Below are 24,975 nucleotides of genomic sequence, written 5' to 3'. Positions count from 1 at the left end.
GTTTGCATGTTCTCCCCGTGTCTGCTTGGGTTTTCTCCCACAGTCCAAAGACATGCAGGTTAGGTGCATTGGCAATTCTAAATTGTCCCTCATGTGTGCTTGGTGTGTGGGTTTGTTTCCTGCCTTGCGCCCTGTGTTGGTTGGGATTGGCTCCAGCAGACCCCCGTGACACTGTAGTTAGGATATAGCAGGTTGGATAATGGATGGATGGATTTATGTGTGTAGATTTCTATGCATGTTACTTTGGTTGCTTTGCCTGTGTTGAGATTTTTGCGGTCTAAAGACAGAAATGCTGCTCGCGATGGGATTGAGGAGCTCTTGGTGAGTGTGGCTCAATTGTCTTTCTCTTCACAGGAGGAGAACTGTTCATGCAGCTGGAAAGAGAAGGAATCTTCATGGAAGACATGGCCAGGTAAGGCAAAATTTGAACTTTCGTCAAAACCAAACAGATATGGCAGCTGTCTTTTCCATGTCCATATGTGAATAATTCCTAGACTGACTTGACGTACTTTGAGATAGCTCATGAGGTTTGATAAAAAATAAAGGGCCACAGAAAGTCAACACTTAACTAAGCAAACATAGCAAAACATTCTCAAACCCACTTAATTTAATTTATCCCAGCAGCTCTGGAAGGAAGGCATTTGGGCCCACACATGCACTCATACTGGGACCAGCTAACAGTCAACGTAACCTATACGTGTGGAGTAGGAAAACCCATTGGGAGATGAAGAGAGCGTGAACACTCCACATGGGAATATGAGGGAATCCCTTATGAGAGATTCATACTTAGGTTGATGTATTCCTATGGGGCAGCTCTCTCTTCCCACTGCAACATTTCATATTCCCTGATTCCCTGTCTGCTGCTACTAAGTTTTTAAAAAGAATAAATTTCTCCTAGAAATGGCATGTCCAAGTGCACAGTTTCAGCTGTTTTTTACTGTAACTACCACTTTTAGAGCATGGTAGTTCATTTTGTTAAAAAAAAAAAATCATTAAAATTAGGCCACCATAGGAGGAAAGTTTGCATTGGAAAGCAACCAAGGTGCTATCTTGTCTGGTCAAAGTACAAGACTCGTCTGTGCTCCACCCTGTAGGGGGGATTCTGAATGAGTGTATCAGCCAGGGTGAAGTGACAGTCCGCTCTGCTACATTTCATTTCTCCTAAGTCCGTGATCCTAATGTTCTGACCATTGTTTGCTCTTCTCTCCCCACCCCTTCTCACGAATGGGGTCTGATCTCCTCCAGCTGTCCAAAGGGTGCTCTAGTCTGAACCTATTCAGTTATAATGAAACAACTCAGTGGTCACCATGGCTCATTCAAAGCTTACGGAACTGGGCTTCACTTGCTGAGTCAGCCATTTTGGGTTTGGGGTTTGCTTCTAATCCCTGTGTTCATGCAGGTTTTTCCCAGGTAATTGGAATTTCTCCTGCATTCCGAAGACATCCAAATTATTATTTTGCATTCATTCTTGAGGTACTGTGTGCAGGAATGGGATCTTGACCAGGTTTGGTGTCCACCTTGTGCCTATAGTTGCTCCCCACAGCCCGGTAATTGAAAATGATTGTTCGATCTTGATGAAGATGGAATGCTAATATTAATTCATCCTTTTACTGAACATGAGTATTGCTGGTTTCCCCTAAAATGCAGAGGTCCTGACAACAACTATTTAGTCATCACATCTTCTGAGTACATCTATTGTAAAATGACATAAAGAACACTGGTAAAGAGTTGGGTTACCACCTTGGTAACCCCTTATAACACCGTTTTTGTGTAGAATAACATGCAGTTAGTTGTCGGGATGTCTTTATGGACACAAGTCCAAACAGAACCAAAGTAAGTCACTGGTTTGCCAGGTTTATGAATGAAGATGATTGGAAGGGGCGTGTCTAGGGGGATGGACACCACAGATGATGTCAGCAATGATAGGGCCATCAATCACCCAGTCTGCTGAAGGAGAAAGAGAGCAAAGATCAGAAAACAGTGTCAACCCCTGACTCGGCAGGTAATTACATTTACTAGAGCCCTTAAGCTGTCTCCCATGCACACACATGTGACACCATCTATACATTTTGTATCTTGTTTATCCAGTTTGAGGTTTTATGGTGTCCATAGCTTCCTCGTCAAAATGGGAAACAGCATTAGATGGAACAGTCCATCACAGGGTACACTCACTAACTCCGAGAGAGAGTGTGGCACCAACCACACAACGAAACACCCAAGGTCAACTTACAAAGTCCACTTAGATAATAAGTAGAAGGGACAATTGAAGAACTGTAAACAATATGACAAACCCAACCCTCCAAACACATGCAAGAACTTCTGGCTTGGATAATAAGAGAGTTGCTGCTGTCAATAACCTTCTTATAGGTGGCAATAAGAAGTGGTCAGATGTAAAGGCATCAGTATGAGCAATTGTGCCCACAAATGGAACATGCTAATAGATGTTTGTTCCTTCCAAGTTTGCCCATTTAAAATCGTCAGCATTCTTGAAGATAGAGAATTGGTAAAGGAGTAATATCTGATATCTATGCATAAGGATGAAGGTCCAAGTCTTTACAGTCCTGGTGTTTCCCATCTTGCTGTATAGTTGCGAGATATGGATGCTATCCAGTCACCTGAGACGAACACTGGACTCCTTCAGTACTGTGTCTCTTTAGAGAATCTTTGGGTACCGTTGGTTTGACTTTGTGTTGCTCACGGAGTCCCGAATGAGGCACATTACCTACATGGTGAGGGAGCGTCAGTTACAGCTCTATGGCCATGTGGCGCAATTCCCCGAGGGTGGTCCGGCTCACGAGTGGCTGGATCAGGCCAAGGGGGAGCCCACTTAACACCTGGCTGCGGCAGATAGAGAGTCATTTCTGGAGGGTCGCACTGGATCGGTGTGTCTGCCTAGGGGGTTGCCAACCGGGATCCTGAGTTGTTTCATCATGTGGTGAGTGCGGCAACTCACTGTACCAGTGCATGCTCCCCAACATGACTTGACTTGACTTGTTAAGGTCAAACATGCCTCAGGCTCGGAATTCTATGTAAAAATGGTTAACTCCGGTAATCGGGAGCACCACACACCCCTTTCCAGTGACCTCATGACCCCTCATGCTCTCCCAATCCGTCTACTGACTTCATAGGAAGAGTCACCAGAGACATGAATGTCACTGCGAAGGTAAGTAAACCTCTCGACGAGGTCGACACTCTCTCCGCAGACAGACGCACTGCCGATGGCTGTGCCCAAGAGGTCATTAAAGGCCTGGCTCTTGTTTTTATTGGGACACTCGCAAGCCCAGACACTCAGACTCCTCGCTCTGTTTCTCGAGCGCCCCGATCAGAGCCTCCATTGACTCCGTGAAGATCACAGCGTCATCAGCAAAGTCATGATCCATGAATCTTTCTTCACCAACAGATGTCCCACAGCCGCTGGAAAGAAACTGCAAAGAAAAAGAAATAAGACCAAGGTTTTGTTAAAGGCTGCCACGTTTGTAGCGCCTAGATGTGTACATCTTCAGGTTGTAAGAGGGGAAAATCTTCTAAGTACTCGTCCATATTGTATGCGTTTGCCTGCATACAGATACGGTGAATAACCAGTGAAGGCGGAAACCTGGTGTCTTAACAATCTGCGTTTACATACGCAAGTAATCTTTTGGATTTCTTCTCTTCCAAAATACTCCAATGTCATTAAACTGCCCCCCCCAAAAAAAAGAGTTAAACACCATCATCAGCCACCGTAAATTTGAAAATCTGCTTGGCTGTGTGATTGAGCCCTGCAGAAGACTGGCATACCGGCATGTGTGTCTCTTGCCTCACGCCCAGTGCTGCTGGGATAAGAATAGCGTGGGTATTGATACTTCAATAAGATACTATAAGTATTGTGTTAAGTTACTCGTCACTTTAAAAAGAAATCAGACTAGTTGATGCACGTTTCTTTTAACATGTTACAGTATCACTTTCGAGTTTGTGTTGCTGAACTTAGCATCGTACGTTCACCTTACCAACATGAATTTAGTGATTTCTGAAATATCCAGGCTGATTATTTCAACCAGGAGAAGGAATTCTATGATTGACTGAACATTTGCCTCGAGAAATTAATTTTGTGGACACTTCTGCTGGTGAAAGTGTGTCTAGGAAGCAAATACACATGCAGGCTGACAGAGTGAAATGGACATGTGCAGACTACAAAATCTGTAACAGTAATCTGGTTAAGGGTTTACATGGTCATGTAATCGAGTTATTCGTACAGAGATCTTACCTCTGTTAATCAGGTCTCTCAAAGTCCAATGACCTGATTTCTATGATTTGACTAAGGGTTCAATCACAGGAAAATTTAATGGAAGGAATTATTAAGGATAAGATTGAGCAACACCTGGCAAGGACAGGACATGGGGTCAGACATGGAGGTCGTGTTTTACTAACATGCTGGAATTCTATGTGGAAGCAACAAAAGGATACGATCAAAGTGGAGCTTATGATATTATTGATCTGGACGTTCAGAAAGCATTTGATAAGGTGCCACATGAGAGGTTGGGCATCAAACTAAAAGAAGTGGGAGTTCAGGGTGATTTTTAGGTGGGTGCAGAATTGGCTCAGACACAGGAAGCAGAGGGTGATGGTGCGAGGAACCACATCAGAATTGGCAGATGTTAAGAGTGGTGACCAGCAGGGGTCAGTGCTAGGGCCGCTACTATTTTTAATATTTATACCGTATTTACTCGAGTATAAGCCGACTGGAAAATAAGCTGAGGTACCTAATTTTACCTACAAAAACTGGAAAAACTTATTGACTCGAATATAAGCCTAGGGTGGGAAATGCAGCAGCTACTGGTAAGTTTCAAGAATCACAATAAATACCAATTAAATTACCGTACATTAATTGAGGCATCAGTAGGTTAACTCTTTTAGGGCTAATTTTTTTTTTGTTTCTTTTCTCCCAGGGCTGAATATTTTTCCAAAAACTAACATTTTTTAAAAAAGAACACAAAGCAATTGTTTAACATATCAAATCAACAAAAAATATTTACTTTTGACAAATGTTACTGTCTTGCATGTTGTATGAGCCTGCATACTCTATAATTTCACATACATATCACATACATTTTACACAGCAAAGTCTGATCTCGCTCAAAGCAGCCAATTTCAGTCATTGCCACATTGCACTCCTTACAATACGTGTTGCTTTGGTGCCTATTTTTCAATTGTCTGTTGCTGCACTTTCTAACATATATTGTTAGTGTGTACTGTAGAGAGACAAGTCACCCATTTGCCATCATGCCATGCCACTGCCACCAAATTTTCTGCCTGCATGAAAACCGTATTGTCACCTCTTTTCATCTTCTGAAACTTTATGAACTTTATGTATGGCATTATAGCCTGGCTCACCCCATGGGATTTGCTTCTGTTTATTACAGAAGTGAATAAAACTTTGCAGCAGCACGTACCTAAGCCACCAGGGGACAAAACACGTTTGGACCAATGCTCCCTGAAGTTATATCACCAGTTCTGTCCCATCTCTATTTGTAATGCCACAGCGCGCTTCATCTCGTCTTTCGTTGTGGGTTTCCACTTTGAAAAACGAGAATGCGATGCAAACGCAGCCCGCGATTCAAAAAAAATCTCTGCCTACCTGTTTGTCTCGTCTGACAGTAGCTGAAAAGCAGCATCAGGAGAGAGCAGCCTGAAGTACAGCAGCTGGTGATCTGTCGTGTCCAACAGCAAGCCATGCCGTCTTGTAAACTCCGGTAGCCAGATCAGCTCTCAACGGATCAATGTCTGTGTATTTATCCCATGTGAACCTTGCCATAGATGCATCGGCTGCGCGAAGGCACGCAACTGGCAGCAGATCCGCTGGCGCGGCATCGGCTGGTGTCTGATCAGCTGATGCCTGCTTCTAACTCTCTTGCTCGATCTCCTGATCACTGCCAATAAAGTCCGATTCTGAAAAATCAAGAGTCTGACTCCGCGATAATGCGCAAATGCGCATAATGCAAGTGTTTTCTTTTCTGCACTTGCTTCGCTGCCTTTTCACATGTCGGTGCCATCTTGCCTGTTTACATTTCGCAACTCACGCACACGCAATGTTTATTTGCCGAGTCAAGAGTCTAGCATTCCTCCAAGCACAGAGGGAATGCCTGTGACATGACAGTGAGATTTGTCGCCATTAACAGCTGATTGTCGCCCTTTATCCCTGGATGTCGACTTTTGTCGACATCCGCCTTCAACCCCTCCTGTCGACAAAAGTCGACATCCGCCCTAAAAGAGTTAAATGTCTTTGAGTATTTATTTCAAAGAAAAACAGTAAAGTAGCTCTGTAAGTGGAGAATAGGGTCAACAAAAACAATATGGTATCTCTCTCGCGCACGTGTGTGTGTGTGTCTCGCTCTCTCGCGTGTGTGTGTCTCTCGCGCTCACTGCACTGGGAATGCACAGGGAGAGACTGAACACGTGCGGAAATCATCGGCGTGCACAAACCGAAAGGGAAACTGGCTTGTTCATACACCGGGGGGCAGCGGGACCTGACTCGAATATAAGCCGAGGGTGACTTTTTCAGCACATTTTGGGTGCTGAAAAACTCGGCTTATATTCAAGTATATACGGTAAATGATTTAGATAGGAATATAAGTAACACACTGGTGAAGTTAGCAGATGATACCAAGATAGGTAGATTAGCAGATAATTTGGAATCCGTTATATCATCTCGGAAGAACTCGGATAGCATGCAGGCTTGGGCAGATTTGTGGCAGATGAAATTTAATGTCAGTAAATGTAAAGAGTTCCACACGGGAAGTAAAAATGTGAGGTTTGAATACACAAAGGGTCTGTCAGAAAATCGAGAGCACACCTTATGAGAAGGATTTAGGAGTCATAGTGGACTCTAAGCTATCGACTTCCCGACAGTGTTCAGAAGCCATTAATATGGCAAGCAGAATGTCAGATTATATAGCGCCTTGATGTGTGGAGTACAAATCATAGGAGGTTCTTCTCCAGCTTTATAACACACTGGTGAGGCCTCATCTGGAGTCCTGTGTGCAGTTTGGGTCTCCAGGCTACAAAAAGGACATAGCAGCACTAGAGAAGGTCCAGAGAAGAGCGACGAGGCTGATTCAGGGCTACAGGAGATAAATTAGGAGGAAAGATTAAAAGAGCTGAGCCTTTACAGTTTAAGCAAAAGAAGATTAAGAGGAGACCTGACTGACTGAAGTGTTTAACATTATGAAGGGAATTAGTCCAGTGGATCCAGACGGTTATTTTAAAATGAGTTCATCAAGAACATCTAGACGTAGTTGGATAGTTGTTAAGAGTAAATTTCACATGAACAATAGGATTTTTTTTCTTTACAGAAAGAACGATAGACACTTGGAATAAGCGATCAAGTAGTGCGGTAGACAGTAAGACTTTAGGGACTTTCAAAACTCGACTTGATGTTTTTTTGGAAGAAATAAGTGGACAGGACTGGTAAGCTTTGTTAGGCTGAATGGCCTGTTCTCTTCTAGATTATTCTAATGTTCTAATTATATTGCATTTTAGGATTGTTTTGAGTTTATCACAATCAAAATGTGTGTTTCCTCTTGCAGTTTCTACCTTGGAGAAATCACTCTGGCCTTGGGACATTTGCATTCAAATGGGATAATCTATCGGGACCTGAAGCCTGAGAATATTATGCTGAACCAGTATGGTGAGGCTGATCTTCACATTTATTTTTACATGTATTCTCTTAGCAGATGCTTTTTGTCCAAATCGAATTACAAATGAGGTCAACATAATTGGGTAAATGCGAGGGTAAATCAAAGAGTGAAAGAAATTTGAAAATTACGCGTTAACTGCAACTGATAGAAGCTGACGCATTATGACACATTCGCAATGGCTTATGGGTAGTTTGAACACGCACAGCACAGCTCTCTGCCATTAAGCCATGGTCACATCAACATGGATGCTCCGCTGCAGAATTGCACCACTGTTGAACAGTACATAGTGAATTTCTTTGGGCGGAGGGAGTGAAGCCTGCTGAAATGGAGGATGTTGGCTCAGTATGGCAGTGAAAACGTCTTCCACACCCCTCATCTAGCGACTGTCACAGCTTCGGTCCACTTAAAGAGACTCTACTTGGTCAATGATGTGATAGATAGATAGATAGATAGATAGATAGATAGATAGATAGATAGATAGATAGATAGATAGATAGATAGATAGATAGATAGATAGATAGATAGATACTTTATTAATCCCAAGGGGAAATTCATTTCTGAAATATCTTTCTGTCATTTTATGGTTTTGCAGGTCACATTAAGCTAACAGACTTCGGACTTTGTAAGGAGTCGATTCATGATGGCGCAGTCACTCATACATTCTGCGGGACCATTGAGTACATGTGAGTATGCAGTCACAGTCGCCATTTTGCATCCTGAAAAGTACTAGGAAATTCTGCTGGGGCTTCAAAAAATTGGTAGCCATCTTCTTGACTGAAATGAAGCAAATGGATGACAGAAAATCTCAGACATGTAAGCTTTCAGCTTGGCCTGTGAGCCGGGATCCCGGTATCGTGCTAGGTGAGACATCTGGGTATGTGAGGTTCTTGTTAGTGTAAGCAGTGCTGCAGATGCATCATATTAATAATTAAGAACTGATGTGAACTCTGTGTGCTTGTGACAAATATCTGACGTGCAAATCTGTTTGCAGGGCTCCAGAGATCTTGACGCGGAGTGGTCACAATCGTGCTGTTGACTGGTGGAGCCTAGGGGCCCTCATGTATGACATGTTGACCGGCTCGGTATGTGCTTCCTACTTTGAGTACACACTGTCTCTCTCACAGACGCACACTTTCTGTATGTCTTCTCTCACAAGACTGATAGTAAAATTAAATGTGACAAGTCGGCAGACCACCCTGAGAGCTGTAATGGAACTTGAAGGTTGCTGCTTCAGGACCAAAGTCTGATCAGGAGCAAATCGCTATACTTGCCTGTTTACCAATTAAACAAGTACAGTATATACAAGGCAACAAAGAGCCCCACACCATGGTATTCCCTCCATCCCGCTTCATGGTTTTGGTGTTGGTGGGCAGCGTTTTTTTTTCCCCCCGCAAATATAACATTTCACATTTCTGCCAAAGAGTTCAACTTGTGTTTCACCCATCCATGAAACATTGCCCCCTGTGCATTGTGGTCATCTGAAAAACTGAGACATGAAGCAGTGTGTGAGGATCCAATGTACTCATCTGAGGACGTTTAGTGGCTGCTGTGTTATACAAGAGATTCAGAAGTAGTTCAGACCTCTTCACTTTCTTTATACTTAATTGCTTTATAGATTTAATATTTAAATGGATATATTTGCAGTTTTTGCCCATCAGTCTACACTCAGTGATCTGTAATGGCAAAGTGAAAAGTTTTGCTAATTTTATCTAAAACCAAAAACTAAAATTCCTAAATATACAAAAAAAAAAACACTAAAAATTCCAATCTGAAAAATGCAGATTTTAAGGCTGATGCATATGTGTGTCTGTCTATTACCGTATTACTGCGTTCATTTTCATACTACATTTCAGCATTTCTTTCATCTCCATCACTTGGGAAACTTTAGATACTTTTGGTATTTACTTATCATCATCAGTTTTTACACATGACATATTTTACTTGGTCTATAAGAACCTCAAGAGCAACATTTCAAGTAAAAGTAAATGTACAAAACTAATTCCCAATAATGTGAGAGTGTTTACTATATCATTCCAACAGATGACATGTCACAAACATTAAAACTGCTTTTACAAATCCCTTACCAAATGGTCTATAACAGAAACATGCACATTGTCTTTGTCATTCCAACAGATGGCACATCACAAACATTAACACTGCTTTTACAAATCCAATACCAAATGGTTTATAACAGAGAAATATGCATTGCCTTTGTCATTCCAACAATGGCACATCACAAACATTAACACTAATTTTACAAATTCCATACCAAATGGTTTATAACAGAAACATATGCATTGCCTTTGTCATTCCAACAATGGCACATCACAAACATTAACACTGATTTTACAAATCCCATAACAAATGGTTTATAACAGAAAAATATGTATTGCCTTTGTCATTCCAACAGGTGGCACATCACAAACATTAACACTGCTTTTACAAATCCCATACCAAATGGTTTATAACAGAAAAAATATGGATTGCCTTTGTCATTCCAACAATGGCACATCACAAACATTAACACTGATTTTACAAATCCCATAACAAATGGTTTATAACAGAAAAATATGTATTGCCTTTGTCATTCCAACAGGTGGCACATCACAAACATTAACACTGCTTTTACAAATCCCATACCAAATGGTTTATAATAGAAATGTGTATTGCCTTAATCATTCCAACAGATGGCACATCACAAACATTAACACCGCTTTTGCGCATCCCATACCAAATGGCATATAACAGAGACATGTGCATTGCATTTATAATTCTAATGGATGGTGCATTGCCAAATATTCGTAGTAATGCATTTTATTACCTTAAATGTTTGTGATGTGCCATCTGTTGGAATGACAACTTTTAACCCGTTTTACTATCCCATTCATTACAAAATATGTTCCAAGCGGGACTTCTGCAGTACCCTTAATGCCACCACTTCAAACATTATTGCAGAGCTCTACATTGATTACTTAGACTGAAAGCACAGCTATTATGAGTTAGTAAAAAATGAATGATTGGGACATTGGTTGGAACAAAAGCTTGCAGCCACAGGGTACCCACAGGACTGCGATTAGAATTAAAAGTTGGCCGTTGTTTGTTTATTTATTTTTTTAATATTGTAGCTTTTTGAATTATCTGATTGGATATTTAGGCTGTAGAGAATGAATGGGTAATGAAACAAACCAGCCTTACTGATATGGAAACCTCCCCTCAGCCATCCCAGTCTGCAAACAGCTCATTGCTAAATCACAAACAGTTCTTTCAGCATTGTGCTAAATAATGAGCGTCTCTTGTAGCTACAAGGAGGTCATAGTGATGGGAGCAATTTAATAGAGAGCTCATTGTAGTTTGTGAGTGGGGGGCCGGTGAAGCTCTTGTTGTTAGCAAACACAATGGCAGTCTGCCGTTTTTTTTTGTTTTTTTTTGTTTTGTTCAGTAGGAACTGTGACTTTGACCATTAAGCCTGGCCAAGAAAAAAAAAAAAAATGGCCAATTAAAGTGGCAGTCCTCGGGCTCGACTCTCATTATGTGGATAAACAGGCACTTGCTGTCTTTATGAATCAGGCAGTAATGGAAAAGGAAAAAAAATAACTATTAATAAAAGCAGTTACCATATGCCAGCTACCTCACATTTTTAACATACAGTGTCATGAAAAAGTATTTGCCCCTTCTCAATTTCCTCCACTTTTGCTTATTCATAAGACTTAAATTGTTTTGAATCTCCAAAGTTTTTAATACAAAAGACCACCTAAGTAAACACAATCCACAGTTTTTAATGATCATGTGATTTATTGAAGGACAAAAATTACCAATGACAAAATCACTCATGTGAAAAAGTACTACCCCCCCCACTAAACCTAATGCTATGTTGTGCCACCTTCAATGGCATCAACTGCACTCAAACAATAACTGGAGGTCTTTGGCATCACTGTGGAGAAATTGTGGCCCACTCTTCTCCTACAAAAATGTTTGAATTCAACCACATTGGAGGGCTTTTGAAATAGAACTTCCCATTTATGGTCCTGTCACAACATATCTCAATGGGGTTCAAGCCTGAATGCGGACTTATTTAATTTGTGAAGAAGTCACACACCCCGAGAACCAGTTTAAAGATTCTCTTTTATTTGATTATTGCGAGTCACACAGTTCTCATTCACTTGTGATGCCATAATTAAATGTCTTGTTTAAATAATGCATCATAAATGTGGAAGTTAGATAGATAGATAGATAGATAGATAGATAGATAGATAGATAGATAGATAGATAGATAGATAGATAGATAGATAGATAGATAGATAGATAGATAGATAGATAGATACTTTATTAATCCCAAGGGGAAATTCACAAGTTAGGGCCCACCCCCCCTACCTTTAGACTTTCCATTTATGCCAAATTCTATCATTTAAACAGGTAATTTAGAGGAACTTATACAGTACAGTTAATGGAAATGTCCATCACGACAGTGGTGTGAAGATGCGCTCCAACAAGTGGTTGCCTGCAGGCCTCAGTGTGTGAAAGAACCAAAATCGATAAGGTCAAATAAACAAAAAAAAAAAACATTGTGGCATGCTAGCTTCACAGCAAAGAGACCAGAGCATTATTTAGTAGCCAACATATACAGTTCTTTCAGAATAGCATTGTATTTTTTTAGGTTAGTGAAATTATTTACCATTAAGAGAGAACAAGTATAGTTCATGCGCACACTGGTGAAAGTAAGGAGAGACAGTGAGAGCATTCATGCGACCTCAGATGAACATCTCATTGTCTTTGCCAAATGGCTTTTCCTGGTAGACATGACCTAGGATGTCTCTAAGTAAATCCCACTCCACATATATAAAACAGCAGAGTCAACCACAAGAGGTCATCTTTTGACCACCACTGCACGGTGTGGCTTGTCATCAGGTCTACTAAGCCTTTAGCAACAGTGAAGAAGAAGAAGACCAACATTTATTTATGTAGCGCATTCTCATACAGGCAATGTAGCTCAGATTGCTTTACAAGATGACAAAAAGAAAGTTATATGAAACAAAAAAACAATTAAAATCTTAATACATAATTCGCCTGCCTCCTCACTCACTCACTCACGTCCGTCCGAAGCCGAATGCGCAGTCGCCTTCTGCACAGCTGCCTGAAAAACCTTACGAGACCGACATCCAACACCAACATCACGGCAGGCGGCGGATTTACGGCCGCAAAAATTCAAAGAGAAAGGCGACTTCGATTAAAGCTCTAGAGGCCTGAAAGGCAATTTCAACTACAGCTTGAGGCCTAATTACGCAGTCTGATTCAATTACGCATTCATTCAATACACCTATATCAGGTTTGTGGCGCTTATACTTATTACTATTCCATATTGTACTGGAACATTCATCATTCAATATTATACTATAGGCCTGGAAAATTCATCAACTAACAGTACAAGCCTGTACAGTAATGAGTAAAGCGGACTACAATCATTACAAAACAACTTCTTCATTACTTATCATTTGTTCTTCATACACTGCTGACACAAACTCGTGCTTGTTTCATCTTACGTTGTCGAAACTGGCTCTTTGTCTAGTTAGGAAATAATATTAAAGAATAAGTAATAAAGGAAAAGGTAAGTTCAGATACCTGGAAGGACAAAGAAAAAAAAAAAACAAAGTTAGGCTGGAGAAAAATCTAAATCTTCAAGGGTTCTAGGGCCAAAAGACCACCCAGTCACCACTGGGCATTGTACCGAACATAAGTGTTCTTAAATCAGGCCTCTTGGTTTTCAGGCTTCACATGATAGGATCTGATGATGTTCATTGTGTGGATAGGTGAGACACCCACCTTCAATCCATCAATGCAGGGGGCTACATGGTGCCTTGATCATTTGGTGGTCGTGCAGATTGCCACCACAGAAGAACCGGAAAAGAGAGCAGAGAAAAACAGAGATTAGTACAGATTGAGGAGCCTTGAAGAATATGATCATTCTGTACCCATACAGTCTATTAGGAATTCAATTAAAATGTAGCTACGAAAAAGCCAAAATTAAAATAATAGATTTTCAGCAGTTTTTTTAAATGATTCATAGTACTAGCCTGTTGATTTTCTGTCGGTAAAGTATTCTAGATTTCGGGTGCATAACAGCACAAGGCCGCCTCGCCAATTCTTTTAAGTTTAGTTTTTGGAATTACAAGAAGACCGCCATTCAAAGATCTTTGGTTACAACCTGGGAGTGTAAGGGGACAGGCATTCCAAAATACAGGATGGGGTGAGATTTTTTTAAGGCTTTGTAAACCATTAGTAGTATTATAAAGTCAATTCTGAATGACACAGGTAACCAACGTAATGACACTAAAGCCGGTGATATGTGTTCAAATTTTCTTTTCCTAGTTAAGATTCTTGCTGCTGCATTCTGCACTAATTGCAGACGATTGGTGTCTTTCTTAGGTGGTCCTGTTAGGAGTGCGTTACAGTAATCTAGATGACTAAAAACAAATTTTTCAGCGTCTTTTAAAGTTATAAGAGGTCTAACTTTTGCTATATTCTTTAAGTGAAAAAATGCAATCCTAGTAGTCTGGTTAATATGCAATTTTAAAGTTTAGGTCAGAGTTAATAATTACCCCTAAATTCTTTACCTCCACCTTGACTTTTTAAACCTTAAAGATCTCATTTATTTCTAATACCCTCACTATATCCATGTTTGCCAATCACTAAGATTTCTGTTTTCTCCTTATTTAGTTTGAGAAAATTACTACTCATTCAAATGGAAATAGTGCTAAAACTTTCGATTAGAGAAGCCAAAAGCATCAGGGTCATCAGGCGCTATCGATAAATAAAGCTGTGTGTCATCTGCATTGCTGTGGTAGCTCACCTTGTGTTTTGAGATAATCTGACCTAATGGAAGCGTGTAGATTGAATAAAGTAGCAGACCCAGAATAGATCCTTGTGGTGCACCATATGCAATATCATGGGTCTCCGAGGTATAATCACCACATCTAACTAATTTTCTACCTGTTAAGTAAAACTGAAACCAATGTAATACTCTTCCGGAGAAGCCCACCAACTGTCTAAAGGCGATTTATAAAAATACTGTGGTCTATGGAGTCAAATGCTATACTCAAGTCTACAAGAACAAATATGCAACCTCTGTCCGCATTAACCCACAAATCATTTACTACTTTAACCAGTGCAGTTTCCATACTGTGATTTGTTCTAAAACCTGACCTATCAAGAATAGAATGTTGAATCTAATAATTATTTAGCTGCTTAGTTACTGCCTTTTCTGGAATTTTACTTACGAAAGGTAGGTTAGAAATTAGTGTAAAGATGTCAAAAACAGAGGAGTCGAGATTATTTTTCATGAGCAGGGGTTTAACTGGAGCTTTCAGACAGCCAGGGAAGACCCTCGTATCTAATAATGAGTTTACACTGTCAAGTACATTATCATTTAGCACATTGGAGACTTCTTTGAAAACACTTGTTGGTACTGGGTCAAGGACACAGGTGGAGGGTTTCAGTAGCGTAATTATTTGTTTGGGATGATCTATTCAGGTCAAAGAATTTAACTTGCTTAAAAGAGCATGCTGCGATTCAAATGGATTAACTTTGGGTGTATATACTTATTTCTTATTTCTAATATCATTTATTTGGTGTTTAAAAAATATAGCAAAAATCTCGCAATTTCACTAGTAGTTTTTAGGAGGCATTCCATTGAGTAGATGGTTTAGAAGACGATCAATGGTTGAGAGTAAAATTCTTGGATTACTAGCATTATCATTTATAATTGAATAATGTTATATTCAGTTATTTGTGTCATCAATATTTCGTAATGGACTGTTAGTTTCGTTTTTCTCCACTTACACTCAGATCTCCGGCATGTTCTCTTTAAATCAGACATTTCTTTGAGTATTCCAAGATATTTTAGTGCTGGAGGATTTCTTAACTGTTTTTTCAGGGGCCACTATGTCAGCTGCAGCTCTCACCTTAGCATTAAAAGTTTCTACCTTACTCTTTACACTATTAGCATTATTGAGGTAACCACAACAATAGGACTGATTGTTTAGAATATTAGTAAACGTTGAAGCTGCAGATGTTTAAAAATAACAATCTTTAACAATATGATTCTCATTAGTTGTGGTTAACGGTATTTCTATATGAAATAGTATGCAAAAATGGTCCGATATACCGACATCCACGGCCTTCCTCTTATCAACTTTTAATCCTTTTGAAATCACTAAATACATCATGTGTCCTCCCTTATGTGAGGTCTGGCTGACGTGCTGACTCAGATCAAAGGAGTGCAGTAAGTTCATGAATTCTCTTGCTTTCAGGTCACACTGGTTATCCACATGAAATAAAATTGCCTTCAATTAGGGACATGTCATAGTTAGTTATTATTAAAGATTCTAAGTCTGTGAGTTCCTCAATAAAAGATGTATTATATTTAGGAGATCTATAAACTGTCAATACGAGACACTGGGACACTCCTTGAATAACAACTGCAAGATACTCGAAAGACGTGAAGGTACAAAATCCGGCATCTTTACAGTTTAATTGGCTCGAGTAAATTGCCTTGGTGAACCCAAATCACAACTGAGCCATGTTTCACTTAGTGTAAGAAAGTTCATTTTCCTATTACTGATGAAATCGTTAATGTAAAAAATCTTGCTGATTAACACTCTAATATTTAATAAAGCCACATTTAAGGTCTCGGAAGAGCAGAACTGAATTGGAGTGTTACAGCAGCTTGAAATGGTTGCAGCTCCTCAACACAACTGCAACTATATGAGTTCAATCGCAAGGTTTATTAACCAAAGTATCTATCAAAAAAGGCTTCTCAAAAGTTGTGCAATCACAAATGTCCTCTTTTATTCTAGTTGCACTTTCTGTGTCAATGTCTGATGACCAATTCCCATCATCATCACCCTCACTCGATTTGTGCAGCTTCAGTTTGTACTGAAACTGCCCTCACAGCTTTTCCTTTTCTATTGTGTTTGTTGTTGGAGGCTCCACCCCACTCTCAAATATTAATGAATTACCTAGAGTTACTATAAAGTGAATATTTTTTTTCATGTTATTTCATTCACTAGATGGCAGCGGAATGCTGTCCCGTGAGTTCCTCGGGCTTAACACTATGAAGCAAATCATTACACATCACCCCAAGCCCAACTCAGTTTTGACTGTAATTGCGTAGAATTCCAAGCTCAAGTCACACTCGAGGTTAATGTCAAGGAAGTTAAGACCATTCTGAGGGAAGATGTCTGCTTTTCTTTTAGATGGTGTTTGATTTACAATGCTGTCATGTCCTTTTACATTAATGATTGAAAAAACAGCCAATAGGATTTGTCTGTCTAGCAATACAATACAGGGATTTCCTGCAATATTGTTAGTTTGTTGACTGATTTTATGTAACTGGAAGGATTGTAATGCACCTTCCATAACTCAATGGAAATATGTTATCGATTCTACAGTACCCATCCTTGTCATGTTTATTTTATACCTATTGGTTTGTGGTCAGTGTTTACCAATCCATTTGCTTTGCTTTTTTTAATTCCAAATATAAAGCTTTATGCTGACCTCATTCCCAACATCCTGCAGGTTCTTCCCACTCGCTAGTTCCTTAATCTTGGCACTGCCCACGGTCCTACTTTACTAAATTTTTTTTTTTTGGTTCACAGCCCCCATTTACAGCAGAGAACAGGAAGAAGACCATCGACAAGATCCTCAAGTGTAAGCTGATTCTGCCTCCATATCTGACTCAGGATGCCAGGGACCTGTTGAAAAAGGTTAGCAGGGCATCCAGCCGGCCTCTTATTCACCCTAAATGCCCTTTTGTCTGTCCACTCTTCTGATCACAAGGTCATTTCCAGTATGTTCTGTCTTACATGTCCCTCACCCATCCCAGTGAGTCTTATGGTTACATATGCTGCAGAATGATAGAAAGATAGATACATACATACATACATTAATTAATTAATTAATTAATTAATTAATTAATTAATTAATTATCCCCAAGGGAAAATTCACATACTCCAGCAGCAGCATTTTGATAAATGGTCTGAATGTGTAAGATTTTCAATCTGCCTGAGAATCTGTGGTACTATTTGAAAACGGTAGAGCACAAAACCCATCTGTGCCAACCTGAACATCCTGAAGCAAGCCCTCTAGAATCATTCAGAACATTGAGCAAAGTTGGGAAATAAATAACAGCTTTAACCTGATGAGCTTATCCAGCATATAATGCAGGACAAATTCATCCTGAAAAGAACTAAAGAAAATTCCAAGATGGGTAAATAAGGAACTAAAAAGATACTTACGAAGGAAAACATATAAGATATATAAGACCAGTATCTTCAATGCCAACTGTAGGGCGTATGAGAACATGAGAACAATGGTTAAAAAGGATATTCAGAAGGCTAAAAGGCAGTTGGAGACAAATATTGCAGATAAGGTAAAAGATGACCAAAAGATATTCCTTCAGTTTTTTCAATATTAAAAGAACAGCTATGGAGGAAGTGAAGAGTATTCAGAACGGTAAAGGTAAACTAGAATATGCAGCACAAACCATGAATGGTTTGAACTTACATTTTATTGAAGTTTATTTGTGTGAGGAATTTGAGAACCTCCCAAAAGTAACAGGGACAACTAAAGAGGTACTGAGAGACTGGGAAATTTTAGAGAGAGAAGAGTTGTGAGGATTAAATAGGCTGAAATCTAACAAATCACCTAGACCAGATAACATTTATCCTTGAGTGCTTAAGGAAGTTACTGAGTATAGATATAAACCTTTGTCACATATTTTTTTGAAAATCTCTCCACACTGATTCACAGCCAGCAAATATTATCTGATTATTTGACAAGGGAGATCGGGCAGATTCAAGTAACTACAGTACAGGTCATCACAGATAAATTAGTGGAAGTGATTATTAAGGAAACAATTGAGCAGCACATGTCTAGATCAGGTGTATTAATAATGTATTAACAATGCAGCAGCATGGGTTCAAAGGAAGGTCAAGTTTCACTGATATGCTGGAATTCTATGAGGAAGCAACAAAAGCATATAATCAAAGAGGTGCATATGATCATATTTATCTTGATTTTTCAGAAGCGTTTTAATAAGGAACCACATGAAAGGTTATATGATCAGACCAAAAGAAGTTTGAATTTAGGGTGCGGTCTGTAGATGGGTTCACAATTGGCTCAAACAAACGAAGCAAAGGCTGATGGTGAGGGGATCATTTTCGTTATTAGATGATGATGATATATGTTATTAATCCCTGAGGGGAAATTGTCTTTTCACCTGACCTTTGGGGGTTATGATGTTAAAAGTGTGTCCAGCAAGGGTCAGTGCTGGGGCCCCTTCTTTTCTTAATGTACATAAATAATCTGGACAGGAATATAATCAATAAAATGTTAAGTTTGCAGATGATACCAAACTAGGTGGAAGGGCAGATAATGTAGAATCAACTGAATTGTTACAGAGGGACTTGAAGAGCATACAGGCTCGGGCAGATTTGTGGCAGATGAAATTTAATTTTGGTGAATGTAAAGAATTACACGTAGGAAGTAAAAACATTAGATTTTAATACACATTGGGAGGTCTGACACTTGAAAGTACCCCTTATGAGAAGGACCTAAGAGCCAAAGTTGACCTATCACTGTCTACATTAAGACAGTGGACAGAAGTGTTTGAGAAAGCTGACAGGATGTTAGGTTATATAGTGCCCTGACATGGGGGTACACGTCAAGAGAGATTATAGTTAAGTTGAACAACACACTAGTGAGGTGTCTCACCTGGACTAGTGTGTGCAGATTTGGTCTCCATATTACAAAAAAGACATAGCAGTGCTGTTTTTTTTTAATGTTCTTAAAGAAAACACAATATAAAGTTTAAAATTGTATGGAGAAAAAATTATGCAATAACATGTGTTTCCTCTTTTATTACATTTTTTTCTAATGTAATGCAAACTCACATTTAAACAAAAACTCACTTTGAGTTTCAGTGCTTTGAAATAAATATGTTACAAAGTATAAAATTTGGGATTAAGATTTGTGATTTAGTAAAATTAGAGAATTGATAAAGGGACAGAATATTTTTGCAAGGCAGTCTATCAAGCAATCTATTATAGGATTTATAGGGCTATTACTAAAGAATATCTATTATATAGTGCCTTTCATATCTATCTATCTATCTATCTATCTATCTATCTATCTATCTATCTATCTATCTATCTATCTATCTATCTATCATACAGTGCCTTTCATATCTATCTAATCTACAGTATATTTAGGCAAAGCAATTCAAAGGCACCTTCCATCACTAATTATAATTAAGATCTTTCTGCCTTAGGTACTATAAGGATGTCATGTCAATATATCTGTCTAGTTGTCAATTTATCAGTGTGTCCTCCATTTGTCAGCATCCTACTCATTTTCCCTGTGTGTCAGCTCCTAATTCTCTCATCATTCTGTCTATATTGTCTATATTGTGAATTTCCCATTGGGATTAATAAAGTATCTATCTATCTATCTATCTATCTATCTATCTATACGCGTACTTGCTTTATTTATCCACATGGTGTCACTGTTTGCTTTCACAGCTGCTTAAGAAAAGCCCATCCCAGAGACTCGGCTCAGGACCAGGGGACTGTCTTGATATACAGGTGACACCTAAATGTCTCTGCTCTGTGTGTGTGTGTGTGTGTGTGTTTGTGTATTTGTGTGCATATTTGTATGTGAACCTTGTTTGTCTTTATAGATGTTTGTCTGAAAGTGGGTGTGAATCCATTTTTTAAAAGGTCAGTGCATTTGTATCTGTGTACATGTGTACGTTCATGAATGTGAGAATCCCTGCCTGTGCTTTCTCTGTATTTTTTGGGTTTATGTATAGGAGCATATAAATATGTGCGAATGTACATAATAAGTATTAATTAACCAGAAAAAGGAATATGATAAGGTTGCGGTTAAACATTCACATATGTTGTGTATTTAAGAGGGGGTTGATGTTTGTTAAAATATTATAAAATGTATTTATTTATTGAACTTCTGTAAAAAGCCAAACTTTCCTCTGGAGGTAAATGAAGATATCTATCTATCAATCTATCTATCGATTGATCGTAGTGTCTTTCAGTTCAGTCTGTCTGACTGTCTGCCCATCTGCTTGACTGTCTAGGTGCAGTAGTAGCACTGCTGGATTCCACAGTTCATGTCCTGGGTGCTCCCTGCATGAAGTTTCCATGTTCTCCCCTTGTCCACATGGACTTCATTTGCGTGCTCGGGTTTCCTCCCACTTTCCAAAGACATTCATTTACAATTGTTCCCTGATATGTGATGTCACCCTGCAAAGTACTGGCACCCAGTCCAGAGATTTTTTTCTGCCAAGCGCTTGATGCTTGCTGGCATACGCTGCAGCCATTATGAGACATTGCTTTGATAGATAGATAGATAGATAGATAGATAGATAGATAGATAGATAGATAGATAGATAGATAGATAGATAGATAGATAGATAGATAGATAGATAGATAGATAGATAGATAGATAGATAGATAGATAGATAGATAGATAGATACTTTATTAATCCCAATGGGAAATTCACATTCTCCAGTAGCAGCATACTGATACAATATTAAATTAAAGATTGATAATAATGCAGGTAAAAAAAACAGACAATAACTTTGTATAATGTTAAATGTTAACTTTTACCCCCCCAGGTGGAATTAAAGAGTCGCATAGTTTGGGGGAGGAACGATCTCCTCAATCTGTTAGTGGAGCAGGACGGTGACAGCAGTCTGTCGCTGAAGCTGCTCCTCTCTCTGGAGATGATACTATTTATTGGATGTAGTGGATTCTCCATAATTGATAGGAGCCTGCTGAGCGCCCGTCGCTCTGCCACAGATGTTAAACTGTCCAGCTCCATGCCAACAATAGAGCCTGCCTTCCTCACCAGTTGTCCAGACGTGAGGCGTCTTTCTTCTTAATGCTGCCTCCCCAGCACACCACCGCGTAGAAGAGGGCGCTTGGCACAACTGTCTGATAGAACATCTGCAGCATCTTATTGCAGATGTTGAAGGACGCCAGCCTTCTAAGGAAGTATAGTCGGCTCTGTCCTTTCTTACACAGCGCATCAGTATTGGCAGTCCAGTCTAATTTATGATCCAGATGCACTCCCAGGTATTTATAGGTCTGCACCATCTGCACACAGTCACCTCTGATGATCACGGGGTCCATGAGGGGTCTGGTCCTCCTAAAATCCACCACCAGCTCCTTGGTTTTGCTGGTGTTCAGTTGTAGGTGGTTTGAGTCGCACCATTTAACAAAGTCCTTCATTAGGTCCCTATTCTCCTCCTCCTGCCCACTCCTGATGCAGTCCACGATAGCAGTGTCGTCAGCGAACCTTTGCACGTGGCAGGACTCCGAGTTGTATTGGAAGTCCGATGTATATAGGCTGAACAGGACCGGAAAAAGTACAGTCCCCTGTGGCGCTCCTGTGTTGCTGACCACAATGTCAGACCTGCAGTTCCCAAGACGCACATACGGAGGTCTCTCTGTAAGATAGTCCACGATCCATGCCACCAGGTATGAATCTACTCCCATCTCTGTCAGCTTGTCCCTAAGGAGCAGAGGTTAAGCAGGTTTGGAAAATGAGTGGCTGAATGTTAGCATATGGATGTGTCAGTGGATGGTGCAAATTCTAACAGAAGCTTCTTGGTTTTTTTTCCTTTTTTTTTTTTACCCAGAAACACCCATTCTTCCGGCACACCAATTGGGAGGATCTGTTAGCGCGGAAAGTGGAGCCTCCATATAAACCATGCCTGGTAAAAACAGTAATAAAAAAAAAAGCCTAGCTCACCATCTGTGCCTGGACCTCTCATATGACCTTCTGTGCCCTCCCTCTTCTGATTGCAGCAATCTGATGAAGATGTCAGCCAATTTGACACGCGGTTTACCCGGCAGACACCGGTGGACAGTCCAGACGATTCGGCCCTCAGTGAGAGTGCTGACCAGGTGTTTGTGGTCAGTATCTTTTTCTTTTGAAACCTCTTATTCACTTGGCACAAGTGGATATTTAAGGAATACATTTAATCAGTCCAGTGAATATAAATGTAGATTCAGAACATCAGACATCCCCTCACTATTACTAGCATCATAAATGGGGAAAAAAAAAGATGCACTCATCTTGTATGCGTTTATTTTTATAGCATCTTTCCTCTGTACAAAACAATACGAATAGTCACTAAGGGAAAGTGCTTAACAGAAAGTCTTAGCACACATGGACTTCGTATTTATTTTCTGCACTTTGGCAACTCGCAAAATTACTTGATCGAAGCAGCACCTGATTCAGTCACAGAGCCACTCACGCATGCGTTTGGACAACAGTTGACTATGTTTAATTAAATAAAGTATAAAATTACATGTGATCGGGTCATGGGGTAGGGGGGAGACGATGGGCATTTCTGTTTTCTCCTCATTGTTCTTGCTGGTAATGTTTTGACCTGTGCTGTTTTCACTGACCTCCATCACCTGATTTGTTCTGTGAATTCCTGCTGTGAAAGTCACGTATAGAAAACCTGTTGGACTAATTGCCCCAACACATTGAGGAGATACGGGATCTACTGGAGTTATGTTGTTTCTCTCAAATGTTGCCTTTTTGTATTTCCTAGGGTTTCACCTACGTTGCTCCTTCAGTTTTGGAGAGCCTAAAGGAAGGTTTTTCTTTTGAGCCCAAGCTTCGCTCCCCTCGTCGACTCAACAGCAGCCCCCGCACCCCAATCAGGTAACTCACATTTCTTTCCCTCTGGGTCGTAGGGGAATCCCGTTTCTGCCGAATGTACACTTTGGAGGAAGACATGCTTGGTTTGTGTTCTTTGGCGCACAAGGATGAAATATAGAAATACTCAGTGAGAACATCATAGGCAAAAAAGTACTCTGATGGTTCCCACAGTTAAGGCCATGTCACATATGCTGACTCTCCCAGTGATTTTTCAGTTGTAGCTTTCATTTTCATAATTTTAGTGAGTCAGAGGCAGTCACCGAGTGGCATCTAATGTCTCGTGTTTACTACAAATGTCTGTGATGTGCCATCTGCTGGAATGACAAATACAATGCAGATGTCTCTGTTATATGCCATTTTGGTAAGGGATATTGAAATTTTAATAATCAACATCGACTTCAGTGTTAACATTTGCAGTACACCATCTATTGGAAGGTATATTGTAATATATGTAGTAAACCGATGCATTGTATTTGTCATTTCCCAGAAGGCAAACAGAGGCATTTGTAGTAGCCTGTGATGTGCCGTCTGCTGTAATGATAAATGCAATGCATATGTCTCTGTTATTTGCCATTTTGGTATGAGATTTGTAATAGTGCTAATGTTTGTGTTGCACCCTATGTTGGAATGCAAAATGCAATGTATTTTATTACTATGCATTATAAAATACATTCCAGTAGATTAGATTGGTATGGCATTCGTAAAAACAGTGTTATTGTTTGTGTTGTGCCATCTGTTGAAATTAAAATGCAAGGCGTTTTATTATTATGCATTATTACATGCATTCCAATATATTGGAATAGAGTAGATTGGTATGGGATTCTAAAAAGCAGAGCTAATGTTTGTGATGCACCATCTGTTGGAATAATAAATGTAATGAACTTTATTACTTTAAATGTTTGGGATATATAATGCATGTGTCTCTTTTATATGCCATTTTGATAAGATTACTTTAAAAACATTGTGAATGTTTGTGACTGCGGTGGGTTGGCACCCTGCCCAGGATTGTTTCCTGCCTTGTGCCCTGTGTTGGCTGGGATTGGCTCCAGCAGACCCCCGTGACCCTGTGTTCGGATTCAGCGGGTTGGAAAATGGATAGATGGATGGATGTTTGTGATAGGCCATCTGTTGGAATGGTAAATGTAATGCACTTCAATAGTATAAATGGAATACGCCACCTGTTGGGATGACAAATACAATGCTTATGTCTCTATTATAAGCCATTTTGGTAAGGGATTCGGAAAAGCAGCATTAAATGTTTGTGATTTGTTAGAAGGACAGAGACGTAGCAACCAGTCTAACACAAAGACACTTTTTTAAGGTGGATGTTAATGCATTCTCATTTCGGTTATACTATTTAGGTTGTCCATTTTGCCTTTATATTTCAGAGTCGATAGAGTTCTTGATTTTATTTGCTTGTTTGTTATTACTTTTGAAAAAGTGTTATTATTATTATTATTATTATATTTAGGTCTCCAAGCTATAAAAGGCTATAAAGTCAAAACTAGGTCTCATAGCAACAATGAGGCCTGGAAACACAAAAAAGGCCAGGCCCTA

At 39.7% G+C, this 24,975-nt stretch overlaps 1 protein-coding gene across 1 annotated transcript in view; it reads left to right on the top strand.

Annotated features, from left to right (window-relative positions):
- Positions 1-24,975, top strand: part of LOC114659704 (ribosomal protein S6 kinase beta-2-like) — a 55,258-nt gene that overhangs the window by 16,373 nt on the left and 13,910 nt on the right. Inside the window, exons 6-14 of the mRNA XM_028812321.2 lie at positions 355-412; positions 7,563-7,663; positions 8,266-8,356; positions 8,665-8,755; positions 17,324-17,431; positions 20,246-20,308; positions 22,385-22,462; positions 22,554-22,661; positions 23,309-23,421. Of these exons, the coding sequence (XP_028668154.1) occupies positions 355-412; positions 7,563-7,663; positions 8,266-8,356; positions 8,665-8,755; positions 17,324-17,431; positions 20,246-20,308; positions 22,385-22,462; positions 22,554-22,661; positions 23,309-23,421 (811 nt within the window). The remainder of the gene's footprint in view (positions 1-354; positions 413-7,562; positions 7,664-8,265; positions 8,357-8,664; positions 8,756-17,323; positions 17,432-20,245; positions 20,309-22,384; positions 22,463-22,553; positions 22,662-23,308; positions 23,422-24,975) is intronic.

The sequence above is a fragment of the Erpetoichthys calabaricus genome, chromosome 10 (assembly GCF_900747795.2).
Source record: "Erpetoichthys calabaricus chromosome 10, fErpCal1.3, whole genome shotgun sequence".
NCBI lineage: Eukaryota > Metazoa > Chordata > Cladistia > Polypteriformes > Polypteridae > Erpetoichthys > Erpetoichthys calabaricus.
This window is presented reverse-complemented; position numbering and strand designations above follow the sequence as displayed.